Genomic DNA, 22,457 nt, shown 5'->3' on the forward strand with positions numbered 1-22,457 from the left:
TAAAGATTAATTCAGCAATGTGTTTCAAATGTTATGATGAGAAGATTTTTAATTCAGTTGTATTACAGTTCCAAAACAACACAGGAACTGCATTTGCAAGATATGAACAGGAGTCTAGTTCCTGTGTCTTTTCCGAAAATCTTCTGTAGAGTAACAATCTAAGCAAAATATTTTGGGGAAGAATAACAAATTCTAGTTTTCCCCTTTGGCTAAAAATATTTCAAATTTCTACTTGTTTGAAATGAATAACATAAAAACACACAGAAAAGAAGAAATAAGCTAAAGAAGCAGAAAAAATTCAGCTTGTATACTTAACTTCAGTGAAAGGAAATGTTGTACGTATGATTTTTAAATACCAGTGACTTTTGATTATTCAAGAATCTATCTCCTGTCCAATTAGTAGAATGTACTGTTTGTGGGCCTGAATCGAAGAGATCAGGATTTTACCTAATGACAAACAATTTTAAAATCTAAGTAACCTTTTACTGAATTCCTACAACACCAACAAAACAGTGGCACATGCGAAAAAGAGCCAAATGTGGTTTTTAACCTCTTTTTTCATAAAACCATAAAAAGCATAAAAAGCTGGATTAACTGCTTCCCGAACCCACATTTCACCAGCCGGGTTCTCATCCCCAGCTGGCAAAACTGGCAATCCTTTATTTTTGTTTAAATACCTGGTTTGCAGCCAGAAGGGAAAGTGAGCACATAAAAAAGGGGTTTTATTTTTGAAGAGAAAAAAGCAACTGAAAAATACAACTGTATTGTAAAAAAATCTGTTTGATAAAATAAAAAAAAATATATTTTATTTAGCTTTGTAAAATGACCACTGATTCTCAAAATAAGTGGTTTTGCTTCTGAACATACGGGGGCTAATGAATATATATATATACATAAGGCCACAATGAGGACTGTGTGCTCTATTACTTTGAACTGAACAAGTCTGATGTAATATATTCTCCTATCGACATGTGAAACCCAGCAATGTTGAAGAGAAAAAAAACCCTAAAAACTCAGCCAGCCCTCTTTATCTAAGATAAGAGTCTTTGTTATCAACTATAAAGAAAGATTTCACCAAACAGCTGGAAGATGAAATACACAAGGAATAAAAATAAAAGTGATAATATTTTACATGTGGATACAGTATATAAAACATGTAACACCACTATTCAGACATCTTTTCTCTCTCCCTAAATCTAAATTATCTCAGAAGACAGTACTTCAAAATGCTCTAGAAATTTGAGTGAAATTAAAATCTATAGCCTCCTTTATATTATTTCTTAAAGAGATTTTTTCTCTCTTACTCAAAGCACATATTTTTCCCCAAATTACAGTAACATATAATATTCACATTCTTTAACCTAAGAGTTGCAATTCCTTCTGGCTACCTCTGATGATTTTTCCCCCCTAGAAAAAAGGCCAATATACTTCCTGGTTATCAGGAGAGCAGATCCAAAAGGTAGGATAATTGGTAACACGGAGGCCCAACAATGGCAAAGTGGATTTCAACTCCATTGCCATGCGACTGATCATATAATTTGGATATAAATGCAAATCAAAGCCTGCTCCTAGAGAAACAACCCACTGAAAGACTTGTCTTGAAGGATTAATCTAAAGAAAGTGTCCCCTTTCCACAAAATCATTGATTTTATACATTTTATTTTTTAATTTTGTGCATTTTAAACTGAACTCAAGGTTTCAATATGAATGCAGACATTTGGTATTTCCTTTTAACCCTATTATCTCTGTCACCACAGAGGTAGATTTACTTTGTAACTACATTTAATGCAAAAGATAGACATAAAGAACAAGAGGTGATTTGGAACCCTAAAAGTAATGTAAATATTAAACAATGATAAGAGGTCACATCGAATCAGCATCCAAACAGAACCCAAAGGCTAGGAAACAAGGCTGAATTTCCATTTTTCTATCAGGAGCCAGAGACTGCTTCACTTTCTCATATAATAAAACTGGTTTCAAAGAGGTCATAGCAGGTATCCATTACTATTAAGTATTCTGGTAATATCTGATGAATATTTGGTAATATTTGAGGTAGATGCTTCCACTTCTAAAAACAGCCAGATGAGTTAAACAGAAATCAACAAGAGTAGCTCTTGAATGGTTACAAATTTCAAGAATGACATCAAATTATAAACTATGTATTTTAAAACGGTACCATTGGTTAAAGTTCCCAACGTTGAATACTTATTTGGCTGATGGGCACGTTCAAAAACAATACTCCCTCCAGTATTCTTTTACCAACCAGGACTTACTGAAAGACTGGAGGCCACCAGGCCACACAATGCACCTAAGGCAAGTGATTATAAGGAGGGGATGCATGCCCTGAAGTGGCTTGCTGCTCAATCAATAATCCAGACAGAACAGATGGGGGAAAAAATTAAACATCCAAACAAACTGTCTGTACACCTATGTTGTGAAAGTAAACTGCGAGCTTGCATGAACCAATTTACCACTAATTCAAAAACGAGTTTTTCCCCCCTGGTAACCTTGTATTTCAGGTAATGGGTATGCATGTACTTTCTATATAAACATACATTTCTATACTTTATCATTTGTGGAAATCCTTTACGTATTCTTATCATCATAGGAATCTGCTTTAAAAAAAAAAAAAACAATAAAGGGGCACCTGGGTGGCTCAGCAATTGAGCCTCTGCCTTCGGTTCAGGGCATAGTCCTGGGGTCCTGGAATCGAGTCCCACATTGGGCTCCCCGCAGGGAGCCTGCTTCTTCCTCTACCTATGTCTCTGCCTCTCATGAATAAATAAATAAAATCTTTTTTTTTTTTTTTAAAAAAAGGGAGGGCTGTTAAGTCTTCCGATCCAGATTCTAAAATGTATGGCAGCTTCAAGTATATATTTCATGAGAATTATGAATTCCAAGGTTTCTCAGTATTTTCTTCATAAATACAGATTTTCTGCCTGGAGTTTCACTGCTCTGTTAATTCTCAAGAGACTGAAACTGAACTGTACAGGCCACTAGCTCTTGTAAGCTGTATGCTCTGTCCTAGCACATATACCTCAGTACAGCTGATCACGCGCTCTCTAAAGCAATCTCTGGCTAGCACAGGCAACACGCTTGAACAAGATGCAACGCTAGTGGCCGAATCACTCTTATGCACAGCTTCCCAGAAATTTCTCAACTTCCCTGGTATCCCGGAACAACAGACATCAAGGGATTTCAGGAAACTGGGCCTTTGCCACTGAAGTTAAAACAGCTGATGTAACATACTACAGGCAATCACCAGCATGCAGCCAGTTGGGATGGATTTTGTCTCTGTTCTTGTGCTTCAGAGAATCTACAATTATACTTTATGCTTAACCTAGAATCATCCTAAAGCACTGAATGCAAATATTCATACTGTTAAAGCCAAAACACTGTACATAGCTGAGAAGAACTTTAGGTGAAAACTGGCCACCACAGGAACTGACTGGCCTCTGGGGAAGGAGCCCCAACTTACACCAAGAGACTGTCAAAGTTGAACTAGAAATATTATTTTCATTTATATTTAAATAATATCCAATTTGGGGAGAAAGTGGGATGATTTTTTTCTTTTATTTATTTATTTATTCATAAGAGACAGAGAGAGAGAGAGAGAGAGAGAGAGAGAGAGAGAGAGAGACAGATAGAGGAGAAGCAGGCTCCATGCCGAAGCCCGACACAGGACTCGATCCCAGGACTCCAGGATCATGCCCTGGGCTGAAGGCAGGAGCCAAACCACTGAGCCACCCAGGGATCCCCTGGGATGATTTTTAATATTATCCAGAAACAATATAAGCAGTAAGCCGACTCATGACAGTTTCAAGTCCTTAACTATGCTTATACGTGAGCAGACAATGATCTACCTGAACTAATGACCATGCTCCTTCACTTCATTTCTGCCTTAATATTGATGAATCCTTTCTGGAGCCATTCAGGAGGATGAAGGTTTTCAAAAAGGCCTTAAGAGGATGAGTGTTGCATGAATTATAAATACATAAAGGAAGGATGCACACAGTATAAGAAGGGCTACTAAAACTTTGTATTTTTACAAAATCCTTAGGCATTTCAGGACTTAGTTTCATAATCTGTTAGATGTAGTAGAATTTCATCCAAGGGATCAGCAAACTGCAACTGTGTGCTACTATTTTGACCTATGGATTAAATGTGCAAACACATGTTAACTTGGACTCATTCATCTCTCTTAAAATCTCCAAGAGACAATACTGACAAGAACCCATGTAATGATGTCTTTTACACCTATTCTTTGTTGCATTTAAGATGAATACATACAAATTCCATTTCATACCTTTAAATCAAGTTGGGGATCTAACTGCTCCCCCCATCTATACCACTCTGTGCCAACAACTACCTTTATTCTTAATTTATGGATGCTCCCAGTTCATTCTGAACAAGTGACTGTGTATCTCTGGCTTTAAATTTCTAAGAAATTTAACATCCATTTGTGCTACTACCTCTATAGCATCACGATAACTTCAAGCAAAATCTTTTTCTTAAAATCATCAGCAAAATATTCTGGTCTCTTTCAGATATTTTCAAATTATACATTATACGAAAGATAGTAAAGGTGATAGGCTTCAAAAGACAAGGGAATAAAATGACAGCAAGTGAACGTTTTCTATAAATGAGGTTCTGAAAACTAAGAACGCATCAAACAATGCATCTTTAGACATTGAAAAAAAATATTTTACACTTACATGAAATCAAATTATGTATATATTTTTTCTGAATATCAACCACAACTCGATACTACGTATTTTCCAACAGCCAAGCCATTTTTCTGCAATCTTTTTGTTAGTTCTAACTTGATTATCAAATAATTTTTATTTTTACACTATTACAGAAGTGCATTTCTCTAGGTTTCCAAAACCACCTTATTCAACCTTCCCCATCTGTCACCATCTGCTTCTTTTTAGCATGTACTTTTTTGTGTGATCACATAAGCATGTGAAAAATAACTAACATTCAGATGATTATCTGCTGGTACATTTGAGGACTGGGCATAATAAAAGTGAACTGCCAAAACGTACTTAACACTTTTAATTTTGTTGGGTCTTGCATGTAAGCTACATTTGATTTTCAAACTGTTTTACAGTTGGAAAGTTGATCAGGTACTGCTAACTCAAGAGCAAAGCTGAGACTAAATAATTAGCACTGCATAAAATGGTTTGGATTCACTGAGAGCCAAATCAAATAATAAAATTTAACAGTAAGATTTTTATGTGATTTCCAGTTTCTTTTATGATTTCTTGGTTGAAAATACAGTATCAATCACAAAAAACAAAATCTCCTCAAAATATATTATTGTCCATAATGTATGGCAGGTGAAGTTTCTTTCTTTCTAATATAGGAAAGAGCAAAAACATGTTCATTTACAACCACAGACAGTAATGCATTTTTAGAGATGTGGGACACTAAATGCATACTTTATACATCTGTTAGGACTTTATTTCTTTAACCTCTTAAAAAAAAAAAGACATGATTTTTTTCCTTTAACAATAAATATCTCTAATTCTTCATCAAAAGAGGTAAGAGAACAAATACTTGTAAATACTTTTTCCCAGAAATGGCATTTTTATATCGTAAGAGTCATCTTTCCTGGTGTTCTCTGGAGCAAGAAAAAGCTTAAGTTTACTTAAAATTTGTGTTTAACATCAGCTATGACTAACATCTCGGACAGCTAACAATTGGTTTTGACTTGATTGCTAAGTCTTTTTTGAAGTATATTTTCATAGCCTTCATATATCCTTAAGTAGCAAAGCATTTCTGCCAGATTAGATTAAGACAATGGAAAAGGCAGAGGGTGACCACCGCTAGATGAAGCACAGGTGACACTGAGACCTCTCCATAATGTGTAAACAAGTCTTGTGTAGGAAGAGAAAACGCTGACAGTGAACCAGGGAAGCAGTGATCAGGAACGTATTCCAGGTCTGACAAGCAACTACAACTTAGACACCATGAAGAAAGTCTGGCACTGATGATGGAATGTACTAGAAATTTCAAGGAGAGACACTATCTGAAGGGAAGAGGCTGGTTTCAGCTCTTGCCCACCCCTCTAACTCTGATCATGTTGATCTGATGACATTATTGCCTGGCTCTCAATTCAAAAGTGACTTTTCTTTATCCAAGAGATCAAACCTCAACTCCTTTGCATTCCAGTCCACATCTCTCTGCCCAGCCTCCTGTCCTCCTGCTTCCCGTTCACTGCCACTGGACCCTCCCTGCAGGCCTACCCACCCTCCCACTACACTTCTCCTCCCACTATGGTGGGCATAACTCTAGTAAAGCAATTATTTTCTTGCACAGTAATGATTGTTTTCTGCCTCTCTTTTTTAAAAAGATTTTATTTATTCATGAGACACACACACACACAGAGAGAGAGAGAGAGAGGCAGAGACACAGGTAGAGGGAGGTAGAGGGAGGTAGAGGGAGGTAGAGGAAGGGAGAAACTCCATGCAGGGAGCCTGATGTGTAACTCCTGATGTGGGTCTCCAGGATCAGGCCCTGGGCTGAAGGCAGTGCTAAACCACTGCTCCATGTTATCTGTCTCTTATCACTCCAGTAAACAGCAAGCTACTTGAGGACAAAACCCATTTCTTACTATCTTTGTATTCCCAGCCCCTAACATAACATATGACACCTAATAAATACTCTGCAAATATCTCTTTAACAAACGAGAATGTTCTTCAGTGAAATGGCCCCTATCAGAGACCAGAGAAAAGAACTTAAAATTCTTGTTCTTAAAAGTAAGAGTAATACATTCAAAGTTATCCCTATTTAACAAAAATGCAATGATTGACATAAATGCTTAAAATGTAAGAATTTAAATTGCATGAGAAGTTAGTTGTTTCAGGAACTGTCATCCCCAAATGGTAATGATAGTAAACGGAAAAAAAAGGGGTCGAGACTGTAATTATAGATCAATACACATCAGCCATGGGTACAGAAATAGCTGTTAAAGACCAGACATCTGCAATATTAAAAAAAAAGAAAAGAAAAAGGTAGACAGAAATTTCTTACTTGTTTTTAAAAATAAAATGATAATTTCTTGGGAATTATAAAGTTTCAATTTAGAAACAACTGGACTCTTCTTGCATGAAATTCTTGGTTTTGTTCTTCAGCTGATGATATAAGCATGTAAAACAGTACCTTTGTCTCTTAGATCAACTGCTTCTGTATGAAATGTGTTTATCTTCTTCAGAAATAATTTCCCCTGATTGTGACACAACTAATTTCGTTATTCTCAATACACGATAGTATTATCTATGGCGCAGGGATAGCAGGGATACTTGAACTCCAGAGAAACAAAGAGTGTGTTCTTCATGACATTCACAAAACAACCCTATTCTAGAAAATATGATCTCATATTTGAATAAATAAGGAAAAGTGTTCCGAAAATTTTACCTAATTCACCACAAAAATGGAGGATCTTAAATTCCAGATTTTATAACAGAGAAAAATAATATTGTTGGCAGCCTGCAAGGAAATAATATTTGGAAATGTACTGTACTTCAAACTATTAGCACTTATTTATAATAGTGCAACGTTCTTGAAATATAAATTTACTAATTGAAAAAGACTGTTATAATAACAAATTGCTATGAGTTAGGCACAGGTATAGGGAATGCTAGTGTTCTCTATGTATTCCTACTTCTTAATTTCTTTTAATTACCTTTTCCTTTTGAGCATTTATAAAGCTTTTATTTTATTTTATTTTATTTTTAATTTATTTATTTATGATAGACATAGAGAGAGAGAGGCAGAGACACAGGAGGAGGGAGAAGCAGGCTCCATGCCAGGAGCCCGATGTGGGACTCGATCCCGGGACTCCAGGATCGCGTCCTGGGCCAAAGGCAGGCGCTAAACTGCTGAGCCACCCAGGGATCCCCTAAAGCATTCATTTTAAAAATGACAATTATTCATGTCTATTAAGTGGTCTTGAAACTGTGACTTTGGGGGCCATCATCTATGTAGTTAAAATAGGAAGAGTGGCCTTTATGAGATGGACCTAGTTAGACCCCTGATCCTCTTGCTGACAAATCCCTGCTGTGTACAGACTCCATTAAAAAGTTCTGATCCTCAGTTCTCTCACCTTTAAAAAAAACATCAGGGATGCTATCACCAAAGGTCATTCCAAACATGCAACACACGTATATAGCAGATGTTCAATAAACTAATATCCATCCACCAAAGATCACTGCCTCCCTGCTTGGCTCCAGCCACACCAATCTTCTTAGAGTTTGAGGGAAGAACTGAGCACGTTAATGTCTCAGGGTTTTACACTAGCTGCTCTATGGATCTGGAAAGCTTGTCTCCTCCACTTCCACAAGAGCTTTTGCCTTCTTAGCATTCAGGTGTCTGGTCAACCATCACTTCCTTGAGCAGCCTGTCATTAGAAGATTGCATCTTCCAAAGACAACTGCAACAGTGCCTTCTGTGCTCTTCTACAATGGGGACGTGGAGATCGATGTCACCACCCCTTCAACAGGTGTCAGCTCAGACTGCTCAAGCAGTCAGCCTATGACAGAGATAACACATGATTTCCGAAACCAGGCCATAAAAGGAGAAACAATGCACAAATGTTCACAACAGCATTATAGCCCCAAACTGGAAGCAAACCAAATGTCCACTGACTGCTGAACAGATAAACAAGATGTAGCATGTCCATTCAACGGTATATTAGTTGGCTGTTAAAAGGAACAAAGTACCAAGAAAATGCTAAAAACATGAATGAATCTTGAAAACACACTATGTGAAAGAAGCCAGGACACAGAACGCAGTAAGAGTAAATACATTCAAAGTATGTATTTACTTAGCCTACAAAGGCTCCCTATTGTAGGATTCCCCTGATATGAAATATCCAGAATAATGACATCTACAGAGACAAAGTAGACTATAGCTCCCTGCAGGGGAGGGGGGCTAACTGGTCTGGGTTCTGTTGTCAATGATGAAAATACTGTGGAATCTGACAGTGGTAACAGTTACACACCTGTGTGAATGTAGTAAAAAACCACTGCTGGATTTTATGGTATGTGGCCTGTACTCTATAATAAAATTATTACAAATATACCGTGAAAAAGAATTTGCAAAAAACCAACAAAACATTTCTTAATGGTTTACTAGGGGAACAAAAAAGCAAAAACAATAGGAAGCAGCTGGTGACTTGTTCCCTGGGACTTCCACTTTTAGAATCCAAAGCCAGAGAAGTCCAGACCCATGGTGAGGCTGAGGCTCTAGGTCACTGCTCCAGTTGATAGCATGTCATGGTACCAGCAGACTGGAGCATCGACTGCCGGATGAGTGAGGATGCTTCCACGTTCCAGCCTCCAGCCACATGGTCCCAACACTGCTGTAAAGTCCTTCTGGCTGAGGCCCCACATGCTGTGGAGCAGAGATAAGCCATCCTTGCTGTCCCCTGAGTATCCCTGACTCTGAATCAGAGATCACATAAAATGCTTGTTTTTCACTATTACGATTTGGAGTGGTTTGTTACAAGGCAATAGTAATTTGAATTCTATCTAAAATAGCTACCATACCACACCCTTCCCTTTATCTAGCTTTATTTCTCTTCCTGACCCTTATATTCATTAGATGACATTATGGTATTTACTTATTTTTATTGTTTTGCTCCAGAGAGCAGGGTCTTTTATGTCTCCTGTAACCACATCACCCAGGCAAATACTTAATATGTAGTTGACACACAATATATATTTATTGAATAAACAAATTAACAAATTATTATGGAACCCTCAGCATGGGGAGGCCACTGTTTGGGACCTCCTTTGGCATGAATTCCAAGATGTAGCTACTGTCATTTCATTAACTTTCCCTATAAAATACTTTCCAATAATGAAGTATGGAAATCCACAATACTATGAATATAAACTGTCTTTGTTTTGATGGAAAATCCAAGATGGCTTATAAAACCGCAAACATTCTTGCTGATGCCATTCGATTATTTGATTTTAATGAATGGATCAAAATGGGCATAATCTAGAAATAAAATAGAAATAAAATGTATATGGTCAAAAATAAGAAGTGACTTACTTTACTGAAGCTATTAGTACCTTTGTGTTCAAAAAATTTAACTGCTACATATTCTTGCTCTATAATACCATGCTAAACGAGTCAGAGAAAAATAGTTTTGATTCACATTGGTGGAATTTAAGAAACAAAACAAATGAGCAAAGGGAAAGAGACAAATCAAAAAATAGACTCTTTGTAGTTAAGAACACACTGATGGTCACCAGAGGGGAGGTGGTGGGAGGATGGATGACATAGGTGATGGTGATTAATAAGAGCCCACTTATCATGAACAGTGAGTCATGTACAGATATGTTGAATCACTATATTGCACGCCTGAAACTGATAAAACACTGTATGTTAACTATACCGGAATTAAAAATTTTTAAAAAGTAGTAGGTACTGCAGTGTTTTTTTAAAGCTATATGGTTTACTTCATAAAACATTATGGCCATGTTAGTTTTTCCTATGAATGGAAGCATAGCCTACCTCTGGTGCCAGATACTCTGGTGTGCCACAGAATGTCTTCATGGTGGCTGCATCTGTAATCCCTTCTTTGCAAAGTCCAAAATCTGTAATTTTTATGTGGCCATCTTTATCCAGCATCAAATTCTCCAACTGTGTAGCAAGAAAAATGACATAATTTGTTTTATAGTTTTCAAAAATAGGAAAATACTGCTCTGCAAAATTATTGAATGCTGCGTAAGTTATTTTGGAAAGAGGACATTGCTGTAGTTAATAGAACTTTCAGCACTTACAAACCCTACAGCTTCCTAAGTCATGTGTAAAAAGAAACATGTTTTATCAAATACTTCATGATGATAAAATTATTGATTTTTTAAACCAATGGCAGTAAGAACCATTATTCTGTGAGTTCTGAGTACTAAAACCTAAGTAACTTCTCAAAGATAACAGCGATCCTTTTTTTTTTCTTAATAAATTGTGATCTAAACAACCCCAAAGAGACGAGCATCTTCTTCTAGATATATACAGATGGTTTTCAACAATTGCTCTTGGGAATCTATTGCTATTATAAAATATTCACTTACAGAAATGTTTTTTGGTGGTTGTTGTAAATCAAACCTAAATCTTATTTTGTAAGGTAAGGCGATATCCTCTTTTTGAAGATCTTTGTAATAAAGAAATACCAACCCTTTTAAACATAAAAAGAAAAAGAATATCAAAGTCAAACATTCAACAGTTAGTGAAAATATATAGCACAAATATTATAAAACTGGAATCTCTTTGAACCCATTAATTCAAAAACACCAAAGAGAATCATAAAGACTTAACCAAAGAACCAAAGAGCAAGATCATTGACCTCAAGTGGAAATTATAAATGTCGGGAGTGGAGGTGGGGAGTGGAGGGAGGAGTTTGTGCAAAATCAATGCAATTAAAAATAGCAAAAATAACTGATCTTTTCCTCCCAATTTGAACCCAAATTTAGGATTATCATCACACAAGTACACATATGAGTTCTAACTTGTGATCCTGCAGCGTTATATAGACAAGGCTCCTAAGCTTCCTCAGTCATATAGATATAACCTAAAGGTACACACAAGAAAATACATACACAAGAAACACGTGACAAATGTATTAGCAGGATAAATGACATTTAGCTTAGTTAAGGAGTAGATACTGATTCTCCTCCTTTATGTGATGACATATAACAGTGCTTACCTGAACTTCTGAAGTCAACATCAATTTCAAAACAGAACTCCATATAAGAATATAAATAGATATCAATCATATAAAATGTGATATTGTACTTTGTCATATTATCCAAGGTCTTACAAATGAAAAACCAAATACAGTTAAGGAAGCTATATTCACTAAAGAAAACATGAGAAGAGACCTAAGTCCTTGAATATAGTAATTAGATGTGGTTCTGGCTGAACTAAATGCTCAGTGCATGTTTCATGTACTGTACAGACTTCAGGGACATAAGTATGTCTTTCCTTGGTCTACAGGAAGATGAACGAACCCTAAATATATTGTTGACTCTTTCAAAAATATAAGTTCTTTAATTTTATCTAAATTCAGATATCTTGCATCTTCCTTCTGCTCCTCCACTAACTGGAACCTAAAAACCATGCCTAATTTGCACAGTGGCAACAGGTCCTGAATACTGAAACCAGCCAAAAACATCCAGAAAGAGTCTCTCTGTCTATGTCCCTTTCTTCAGATCACCACTGCCTGGCTCTGGTCTTTCTCTTCTTCATGCCTCTTGTTTTCTATCCCTTTTCCTTCTCTTTCAAAAACACCCTCTTCTACTCTTTCCCATCTCGCCCTACTGAGAAGTATATGCCAGAGAGTCTGTCTGTTGAATAAAAAATAAAAATTCAAATTAAATCATAAAATGCTGAAAGGTCTTCTGAAAATATTTAATAAATCTCTTTTCATTAATATCATAAAAATTCCTGCTTGTTTTATAAATCAGCTTTTTAAAAAGTGATTACAATAAAATAGTAAGAAATAAGGCCAGCCTAAGGGATGACAGTGAGAGGTGGAGCGAGGTAGCACACTGCAGGGGAGGCAGAAGAGGGCAAAATGGTCATATATGGAGTCAGGGAACACATATTAAGTTCAAGCTTTGTCCTTTCTAACTGTGCGAACTTGAGCATGCTATTGAGTTCTATGTCCCTCAACTTCATCTATGAAACAGAGGTAAGTAACAGGAGCATCCAAGGTGGTTGCTTTGAGAATTAGATATGGAGTGCAGAACTTTACACACCATAAGCATTCGATAGATGTACTGATCATTTATTAACAGTGGAGAGCTTAATGATGAATTAAAAGTTATCACAACGGTGTGTGCTTTTCAAGACAACACAGGAAAGTTCTGGAACAGAACCCAATAAAACACTTTGGTCAGCTCAGTGACATTGTTAAAAACACAGTCGATATTTCTACTGAATAAAACAACAAAACATAAATACTTCGTTGTTTTTGAGCCCCCCCCCCTTTTTTTTAAGATTTTATTCATTTATTCATGAAAGGCACACAGAGAAAGAGGCAGAGAAAGAGGGAGAAGCAGGCTCCATGCAGGGAGCCCAACATGGGACTCGATCCCAGGTCTCCAGGATCATGCTCGGGCCGAAGGTGGCGCTAAACCCGCTGGGCCACTGGGGCTGCCCTGAGCCCGTTTTTTAATGGTGTCCACCTCCTCCCACCAACTATTTTTGCTTTCTCATCACCTTAAAATATCATTTTTTTGAGAACGACTGCCAAAAAAACAACTTATCCATCAAAAGTATCAACAATAGAGATGCATCCCCTTGCAGAAAGGATATCTCCAAATCTACTCTTGTATAAAGATAAATTGGGGGTAACCAAGTATCCAATCTTGTTAAAAAATACATAATAATTTGATGCAGATGCCTAGCAAAGTTTCTGCAAAATGTTAAAAACCATCAGTGTTGTGATTAACAAATGTGAAGGATGCACAGAATCACGTGGAAATCTTTTCAAAGCAGATCAATGGCTTAAGTATAATAAAAATCACCTGGAAATTACTTCCTTCGTGCATTTAACACTAAAGGGGACTTACTTAATCACACATTCTGTGTAAAGGAGAAATAAAAATAAAAATATTTACAAATGATCTCTTTGGTTCTTTCCTAAATCTCATGGCTATCCTTCTTCCTTTGGCTGGCTGGAAAGCACACAATGCACAGTGTCGCTTACTGTTCAGGCGCTCTACTTGTAAATTTCAAATCCATTTGTTTTTACCTCCAATCAGTCTAGTTTCCAAGACTGAACACAGGCATTATGTTTTTGCCCCATGGGTCCCTCCACTGGCAAAAGCAATGATAAAGTCAAATAGGAGGTTTGAGAGAAAAAATTATAATTATTAACAATCTGAGTGATGCTTATTATCTGTCCAGTTAGAGAGGGTTGCTTTCTAACATTTCGTTCTTTGAGGAGAGAAAAAAAATGTTTAGACTTTACCTCACAGGGTTCCCATAAAAAAAAAATGGTAACATTTTTACTCAACAGGAGTGAACAGCCTCTACCTGACAAAAGGTCTTGATTCAGTGTATATAAAAAATATATACTAGATTTGACATCTTTTTTCCTCTATGCTTTGTGGACAAGAAATCATTGCAAGAAAGTACTATGCTCTTTCTTGTTCTTGCTGGTGTGTAGCATAAAATAAAACCCTAAAAATCCTTGCTGTCCTTAGTATAGTGCTTCTCAACACTTCATAGTACAATTACAAATGAAATCTGTAGGGCATATCAGGATCAGTGGACAGGCTGCCTGAGGCCAGAGCTGACTGACCCAGAGGCTCCCTGAGCCACCTGCGCACTGCGGGAGGCCATGGCTTGGGCACACCTGTGACCCATCTATGGTGCACAGGGTGGGAAGCTCTGATACACACCAGGCTGGCTAAGTTTTTGTTCACTCCCTAATATTCTAATATAGATACACATTCTAATATCTAAGTATCGTACTTATCTCTGAGGTATCATTTTATTTAAATGGATGACACTGTGATTAAAAGAAGGAATGAGAACAGCAGTTCCCAAGGGCTCTGACAGCTGTTGGACAGTATAAGCAATCCCCCTCACTCACTCTTAGGCTCCATCATGGCACCATTATGTCAAACCCAATGTTCCATACCAAGCTGCCTTCAGGCCCAAGATGGCATAAGGAATGTCCTCTGCATACTGCCCTCTCAGGTTTAGGGGTATCTGTGTCAACATGTCATACAAGTTAACTTGTAGGAACTTAATGACCACAGAGTTAAGACTGTGTGTTGAAATACTGAAGGAAAAATGTCTCTGCTTCGACCTGCCTGAGCTAGTACAGGATTCCTGACGTATAACAGCAGAGACCCCACCTGTGTGGCCAGGCTGCTTAAGAACCCGCCTACACATAAGGAATGTAGCCCAACAGTACAATTTGATTTTCGAGGGTGAAGGGGTTCTTAATAGCAGTGGCTTAAAATTTTTATAGAAGAGGGAATCCAGAGTGACTGATAAGAATCAGAAGTAGGAGCTGGGGGATGGGTCTCGAGACTCGTAGGTAAAGCCAGCACACTGCTCTGGTTTAGCCTGTGGATTTATCTGGGGCAAGTGTCATGAGCTGAAGACCGAGAAGATTCTTGGACTATCCTTTTGCACCAGCATCGAGCCTCGGAACCTACCTAAATCTATTTGTTGGTTTCTTTTTTTTTTTAATTAATTAATTAATTTATGATAGTCACAGAGAGAGAGAGAGAGAGGCAGAGACACAGGCAGAGGGAGAAGCAGGCTCCATGCCCCGGGAGCCCGACGTGGGATTCGATCCCAGGTCTCCAGGATCACGCCCTGGCCCAAAGGCAGGCGCTAAACCACTGCGCCACCCAGGGATCCCTATTTGTTGGTTTTTCATGCTAATAATGTAAATGGTCACATTAACCATGAAATGCTGTAATTAGGTAGAGAACCAGATCAGATGAACTACCAATAGAATGTGGTAGCAATTGATGTATGATTTTCTGCCCTTTGCCCTCTTATATAAAGTCTAGAGAAATTAATTCTTAAAGAATTCCAGTATCCTTATATGTACCTTTGCATATGACCCTACTCAGCTCATTCTGTACTTGGATGGCATGGACTTTGAAAAGAAAGCTTTCACTTGCAAAATAAGAACAAGCAGAAAGGAAGATTTAATATAATTCGCATTACTGATAAAATCTCAAGAGACTTCTTCAAATTTTTACACTATCATGAAGATATGCCAGTTTTTCCTAAGTAATCACAAGAGATTTGAGTCCTCACTAAAAGAGAATTTCATATTATGATGTGTATTGATAAACTAAGCAAACTTACTTTGAAAAGTGCAACAAAAGTTGTAATAATTTATCTGCTGCTATGAATACCAACTTCATAAGGAACTATGAACTAATAAAATATCTTAAATTAACTTGCACATGAAATAAGGTTTTCCCTCCAATGATCAATCGGGCATCAGCAAATAGGTACGGATTTCCTTAAGAGGTGCAGCTATGATAGGCATTGCAAATGGATTTGCATTTCAATAAACATAAGGTCATTATAGTAAGGAGATGATCAAGACAAATCTGAGGCTGATCAATTAAAGTGGGTACCTAAATCAGTATTTGATGATGCTGTTTTCAATGTATCTGGTGAAAATATATTTAAAACACCCATTTTCCTATTTTTGGCAGCTTTATTCAAATTTTAGATTTACAAAGATGTCCTCTAGTTAATCCAATGCATTCCTTCCCCCATGCAGATTTCATTTCAACTCTAGACAGGCAGAAGGGTGTAAGGAGCAGGATACCGGGCCTGGATCTAGGATTCATGATTTTCATAATCTTGACCAAGTCACCACCTTAGTCCCTGACTTCAAGTAAGTCACTTGCTAGGCTTCCAACTTCAATGACACCACCTGTCAAGTACGGACCAACTTGAAATATCAATGATCCTACCTATAGGATCTCATTCTGTTACGCACAAACCTGTGCACTACAGATACCAATAACACTTGTATAAATTTGAATGCTAGGCTTTTAATGTCACATGTATTCTTCTCAGTGTGTATTCATGTGGCTTCTGTCCTGTGTTCTATATTTACTCAGACCTTTAAGCTAATACTATATTTTAAGAAAATAAACTTCAGACAGCAGAGACCACCTAACTGTCTAATAAACTTAGTGGTTTATGAATAAGTAACTACATGGACTGGTATATATGTATATATATTGCTGTTTAATGATCTTGGTCTAATTCCAACATCAGAAAGGACAGGGCAATGAAACTCTTATTAAATGCACTTTAATATACCAACATGTTGATTCATTTTATAAGAAATGATTAACAAAGACTATTGACCAAGACCATCCCGATGATATCATTCACTGCTCAATACTGGCAATCAGATGAGCATTCTTTTCCCGTTTGTTTAGGTTGATAGTTCCTGCTTCCAGCAGAAGTATTCTGAATAGGTTACTGAGTACTTACAAATTATTCTCATCTCTCTGAATCGAGGAAGCCCCCCTTTTCCCTATAACTAAGATCCATAGAACATGACACTTCATGAATGGGGAGAACAGCCTCAGAGAAGAGCTACTTCTAAGTCATTCTGGAAATGCTACATAACTATACATTTCAGCATGTCATATAACTAACTTTCCTTTCAAAAAATATCTAGATTCAAGACATGTAAACATCACTGGATTATTTGGCCATGCAGACATCAAACAGGGAGGCTTCATTTTATCACATTCCTGATTACAAAGACTTCAGGCTATATACAATCACACTGTTGATTTGGGTTCATTTCTGGTGCACTTTGGCATCCCTGATCTAAATGGTTTACAGTTGTATAGTTCATTTTTCCTAAATATAGTATTTATAGCTTCTTTTAAACTTTAACACATAATAGGTTATACATATACTATAAACTTCATTGTGAGTGTACCAAATACTTTGCGAGAGGATCAGCCTTAGGGTCATTCACAGGGTAAATGTACATGATAAGAACATCTTAAAAGAACCCAGACAAGTGCTTAGAAAACTTAGGAACCCCAGGTGTTTAAAAGGAGTGAGGTGGGCGGGTGGGGAGAATTGTGATTTCTGTTACAGTATGTAAATGTATACCTCATTTAATACAGACTGGATATCATAAAAGACTTCTAGTTCTACAAATCATACTTGAAATGAATTAATATTTAATAAATCGAGCAACTCTGTATCAAATCTTAAGCCAAGATTACTAAATGATTTACTTTTTTACAAAGTAAGACAGTCACATTTAGAATGTGTTCAAAATGTGTCATGGTACACATTTCCTTAACGTGGCCAATCTAATTCAAAAGAGTGTCATGAGCGTTACTACTATCTTTTATGGGCAACTCCAGGGTTCGACAAAGAATGGCCTGTGAGCGAAATTTAGCCTACCACTTGGTTTTGCAAATCCAGTTTGACCAGAACACAGCCAGCCATGTTCATGCACCTACTGCTCTACAGGCACAGAGGGAAGCAGTTGCAGAGGTGACTATGGGCAGCAGAGCCTATCTAGTCTTTACAGAAGGTCTGCTAATCCCTGAGCTGTTCCGAGAGTCTTGTCAGGAAAAACTCAGAGAAGCCAAGTCACTACTGTCCATAAAACAATCTAGTACTTTTTAAAATGGAAACTAAACAAATTAATCAAAGGCCTTATTAAAATGCTTCAGGTATTTAAACCCGTCACAAAGTGAATACCAAAATCAAATTAAGTATTTCCTCCCAATAAATATCTTACGTATTATAAACATTTCTTCATAACACATCATAGGATGGTAGAATGTAATAGTGAAACTTAATTTAGAATGTCTCTGGCAAAGTCACTTGACACTTTGTCGGATGTTTAACGTTACTCATAAATTTCCAGAAAAAGGAAACTATTATTGGTAGGTCATATTTGATCAGAGCAGTCAAGCAGAAACTATGGTGCATGTGAAAGACTCGGACATAAAGGAACTATGTACGTATCAGTGAATGGAATTCCTGTCAAATGCAATGAACTACGTTCTTAAACAGAGTGCTTTTTTTCCCAACTAAATCTGCTTTTCTCCAAACTGTGTAACTTTGTAATTACTTTGTGTTTGTCCCTGTAGTCTCTGCAAAAACAAATTTTGATTACTTTTTTTTTTTTTTACCTTGAGATCACGGTACACAATCTTTCCGGAATGTAGATAGTCCAAGGCAGAGACAATTTCTGCACCATAGAAACGTGTGCGGTCCTCGGAGAACACCCGCTCTCTCGACAAATGGAAAAACAGCTGCAGGGTAAACAGCAGGGACAGGATTGTAATAATTACTGATTTAGTGGGGGAAATTAACACAAACATAAAACACCTCTCATCACCATATTGTGATGATAGATAGTGTACTCTCAGTGGACACTGAGCACTCTTACACAGCAGCTGGCTTATCTTCTCCAGGTTTCCAAGGGGAGACTGCGAGCTGTTAAATCAGCGTTTTAATCAATATACCAATCTTGTTTAAGGCATTCTGTTTGCTACCCATTTAACCTTCAGTTACCAGAGGAAAAAAGTATACATCATCAGATTGCATTTCCTCCTCACTATACTGTTGCTTCCCTCTTTCAAGGATTAGGCATTGCGTTGAGACATGATTAAAATAAATGTAGAGAACAGAGATGTAATATTTCTACTTAATTATTTGATTTACATTTGATTTCAGAGAAAGGATCGTTGATGCGCTAAAACTGATGGATGTGAACTTGTGATATTCTACAACTGTTGTTGCTTCATCAAATCTCTAGAAATGTTTTCAAAGTCCAAATCAATGTTTTCTACAATGACAAACTGTAAGGCTTCATTTTGGTAATGGCCAAAAGGGACTGAGATGCTCTTGTTATTCCCCTTATGGTTCTATGTCCAAAATAACTGCCACACCAACCTCCCCTCATATAATTACCTAAAACCATAAGCTCATTCACTTCCTATTCATCATCTACAGGACAGACCACTCTGCAGTCAACAGGTATTTCCTTCCTGGCTGCTCACTGTGGCCACACACTCAGTTCCCCTCTAAAGCCTAAGCCAGCTCCTTATTTAGAAAACTGCCCATCTTGTCTCTCAGTTCAACAATGCATCTAGGGAAGGAGCAGGTTCCAGGCACAATGAATGGACTTCTAATGCACTATTTCACTGTATTAAGAAATCTGCCAAGAACAATGAAAGTTTGTTGACAGTGCTGAGTACACTGCCAGGTATCACGGTAGGTACTTAATACACATCTGTGATTAAAGAAATGAACCTATCAATCAGTGTCTCCTTGACTATAAGATCACAAACTAACTACACCTTCCCATGGATTACGGACTCTTAGCACTTCTACAAATGTGTAAGAATTACAGTTAACCAAGATTTGTTCCTCACACACCAAATCCTAATTTAAGCAACATAAAAAACAGATTCCTTCTGACAGATTTCTTTCCTTTTTCCACCTCCACTGAAGAGTCTATCATTATTTTAAGATAATTTTTACACATACCCATTGTCACAGTAGAGTGGGAGGGAATATGACATAACAATTGCCAAAAAAGACTGGCTTAACATTAGTTATAGTAAAACTAAAATATATGACTAACAGTCTCTAAACTCTAATGCTCTCTACTATCTTGTCATATTTTATCAGGTCTACGATGTTCTTGATTGGAATTCCATCATCATTTTAAGTAATAGCCAGAAACAAAGAAGTTGCCAATTAAAGCTATAACCAACCATCAAGTGTAAAAGACATTCTGACTGCAAAAATGTTAAAATACGTCTTACAAATGATCCAATATAGTATGCCAAAAATCAAACCAATGCATACAATTGTTCAGGAATATTTCTTCAAATTTACTCATTTTATATAGGCAGATAATATATATTATTAATGTGTTACCATTCAAATGGGGATGAGAGGAGAAAGAAGTATCTATCACCAGTAAAGCCATTCTGAAAAATTTCTGGGTCAAAATAATTTCTGCCATGCTTTTTTCAAAGTATCACTAACTTGGATGAAGGAACTCCTATGATCTCTATGTAAATTTATGGCAATCTTCTAATGGGATGAAAATATTGTTTACATTTCTGAATTTTTAGAAAAATAATGTAAAGCCTACTACTTCCTCATCTACTGTATTAAAGATATAGATCCTCCCTAAATCAATATAATACATGCAGGCTTCTAGATCTTTATTTAGACCATATTCTTCAATTTGTCTCCCAGCCAATTTCTATAAAAATATCAGCTAAAAAAACGATACTTAAGGAGAAAACTCTATTTCTCAATCTGCTGTCCTCTGATGTCTACCCGTTTTACCTTATGGAACTTATTTTTGCAAAGATAACCAAGAATCTCTTGATTGCCAAATTCAATGATCTATTTATAGTCTGTACTTCTTCCTGTTCTGGACCTGAGCACATCGGCTGTTGGCCTCTCTTTGGCTTTGGTGATACAGCTCTCTCCTGCTTTTCTACCTAATTCTCTATATCCTCAGTTTTCTACCTTGGCATTGAACCAACTTTCCATTTAATGAGCATTAATTATTTTAAAGTCACTGTGTTGAACACCAGGGAGAGACAAAGATGGCATACAGACATAAAGAAATCATATGAAAACAATAAAAGACCAAAGCACAAAGAAAAAAATGGAAGGGACGACAATTAAAATGAGTGGAACACAAATGAATACAGTTTATGAAAACATATCACTTATAATAATAATAATCAATGAAGCTGAGATAAAAACAAAAATGAGAGAATTTAGTGTATCCAGAAATAGCATTGTCAGTGAAAGTGCTGGGAGATAAGTATCTTTATACACTGGTAGCTGGGATGTAAGCAGATAGCAACTTTTCACAGGGCAATTGGCAATAGATACTAAGATAATTTTTAAAATACCATAGTTCCTCTTTAAAAAAAAAAAGGAAAGGTAGAAGTCTACAAAAGGATATTCTCTGTAGTAGTACATATAATGGTAAAAATGCAAAAACAGCCTTCGTGCCATATGGAAAAATAAAATTAGATTTTCATCTAGTATCACACAAAATAAAATTCTGATGTAATTCATAGTTAAATACAAAATATTAAGCTAATTAAAAACTAGAAAATAAGAATGAAAAGCCCACAGCGCCAGATTTACCCCCTTGCTCTATACAACTGGGCAAAAATACATAAAACGGAAAAATGACAATTGGGAAAAAATTTATAACAGAATCCTCCTTAGATGCTGGACAACAGGCAGTGCAGGACTAAGATCTTTGTGAAGAGAGAAACAAATGAGTGAGACCTAAAACCACTAGTCTTCTGTCTGAGGGCAGTTTGTGGAACATGACCAGCAGGAAAGGAGATCCTAAGCATAACTCAGAGGTCTCACTATTGGAAAGTGAAAAGCAGATTTTGAGGCAGGTAAGGTGGATAGCATTTGCAGGTCAGAATGAATATCAATGAGGAAGACACTATACAAAATCCGCACATTGAGTCTGCTGCTGAATATATAACAATGTGTGGGTCAGGTTAAGCTCTATGAGAACAAGCAGAGAAGGAATGGGTATCTGTATGCCAAATAATTCCTGGAGGTCACTCAGAGCTGAGATGTTCAATTTCTAACCAGTCAGAACAGTGTCATTACCCAACAGCCTGGCATTCAGTAGACATTTTAAAACAGCCAAAGTTAAACACACAAAAGCTAACAAATATGAAGAAGAGAACAAAATCCAGACATCCATGTAAAATTCCAGTGATCTGGTACTCTGATTAACAATTACGAGACAGAGAGATGCAGAAAATGTGACCTATAACCAAGAGAAAAATCAGTCATTAGACACAGACCTTAAAAATAGCAGAAACGATGGAACAGTTTGACTTTAAAATTGAGTAGAAAGAAGAGATAAAGGAAAATAA

The 22,457-nt window shown here is 36.8% G+C and overlaps 1 protein-coding gene across 1 annotated transcript in view; it reads right to left on the minus strand.

The window, feature by feature from the left end:
• The window catches only part of AKT3 (AKT serine/threonine kinase 3), a 309,710-nt gene that overhangs the window by 50,848 nt on the left and 236,405 nt on the right, over positions 1-22,457 (minus strand). The window contains exons 9-10 of the mRNA XM_055323992.1: positions 18,696-18,818; positions 10,531-10,659 (exon numbers count right to left, since the gene is read on the minus strand). Coding sequence (XP_055179967.1) covers positions 10,531-10,659; positions 18,696-18,818 — 252 coding nt within the window. The remainder of the gene's footprint in view (positions 1-10,530; positions 10,660-18,695; positions 18,819-22,457) is intronic.

The sequence above is a fragment of the Nyctereutes procyonoides genome, unplaced genomic scaffold (assembly GCF_905146905.1).
Source record: "Nyctereutes procyonoides isolate TBG_1078 unplaced genomic scaffold, NYPRO_anot_genome, whole genome shotgun sequence".
NCBI classification, from domain to species: Eukaryota; Metazoa; Chordata; class Mammalia; order Carnivora; family Canidae; genus Nyctereutes; species Nyctereutes procyonoides.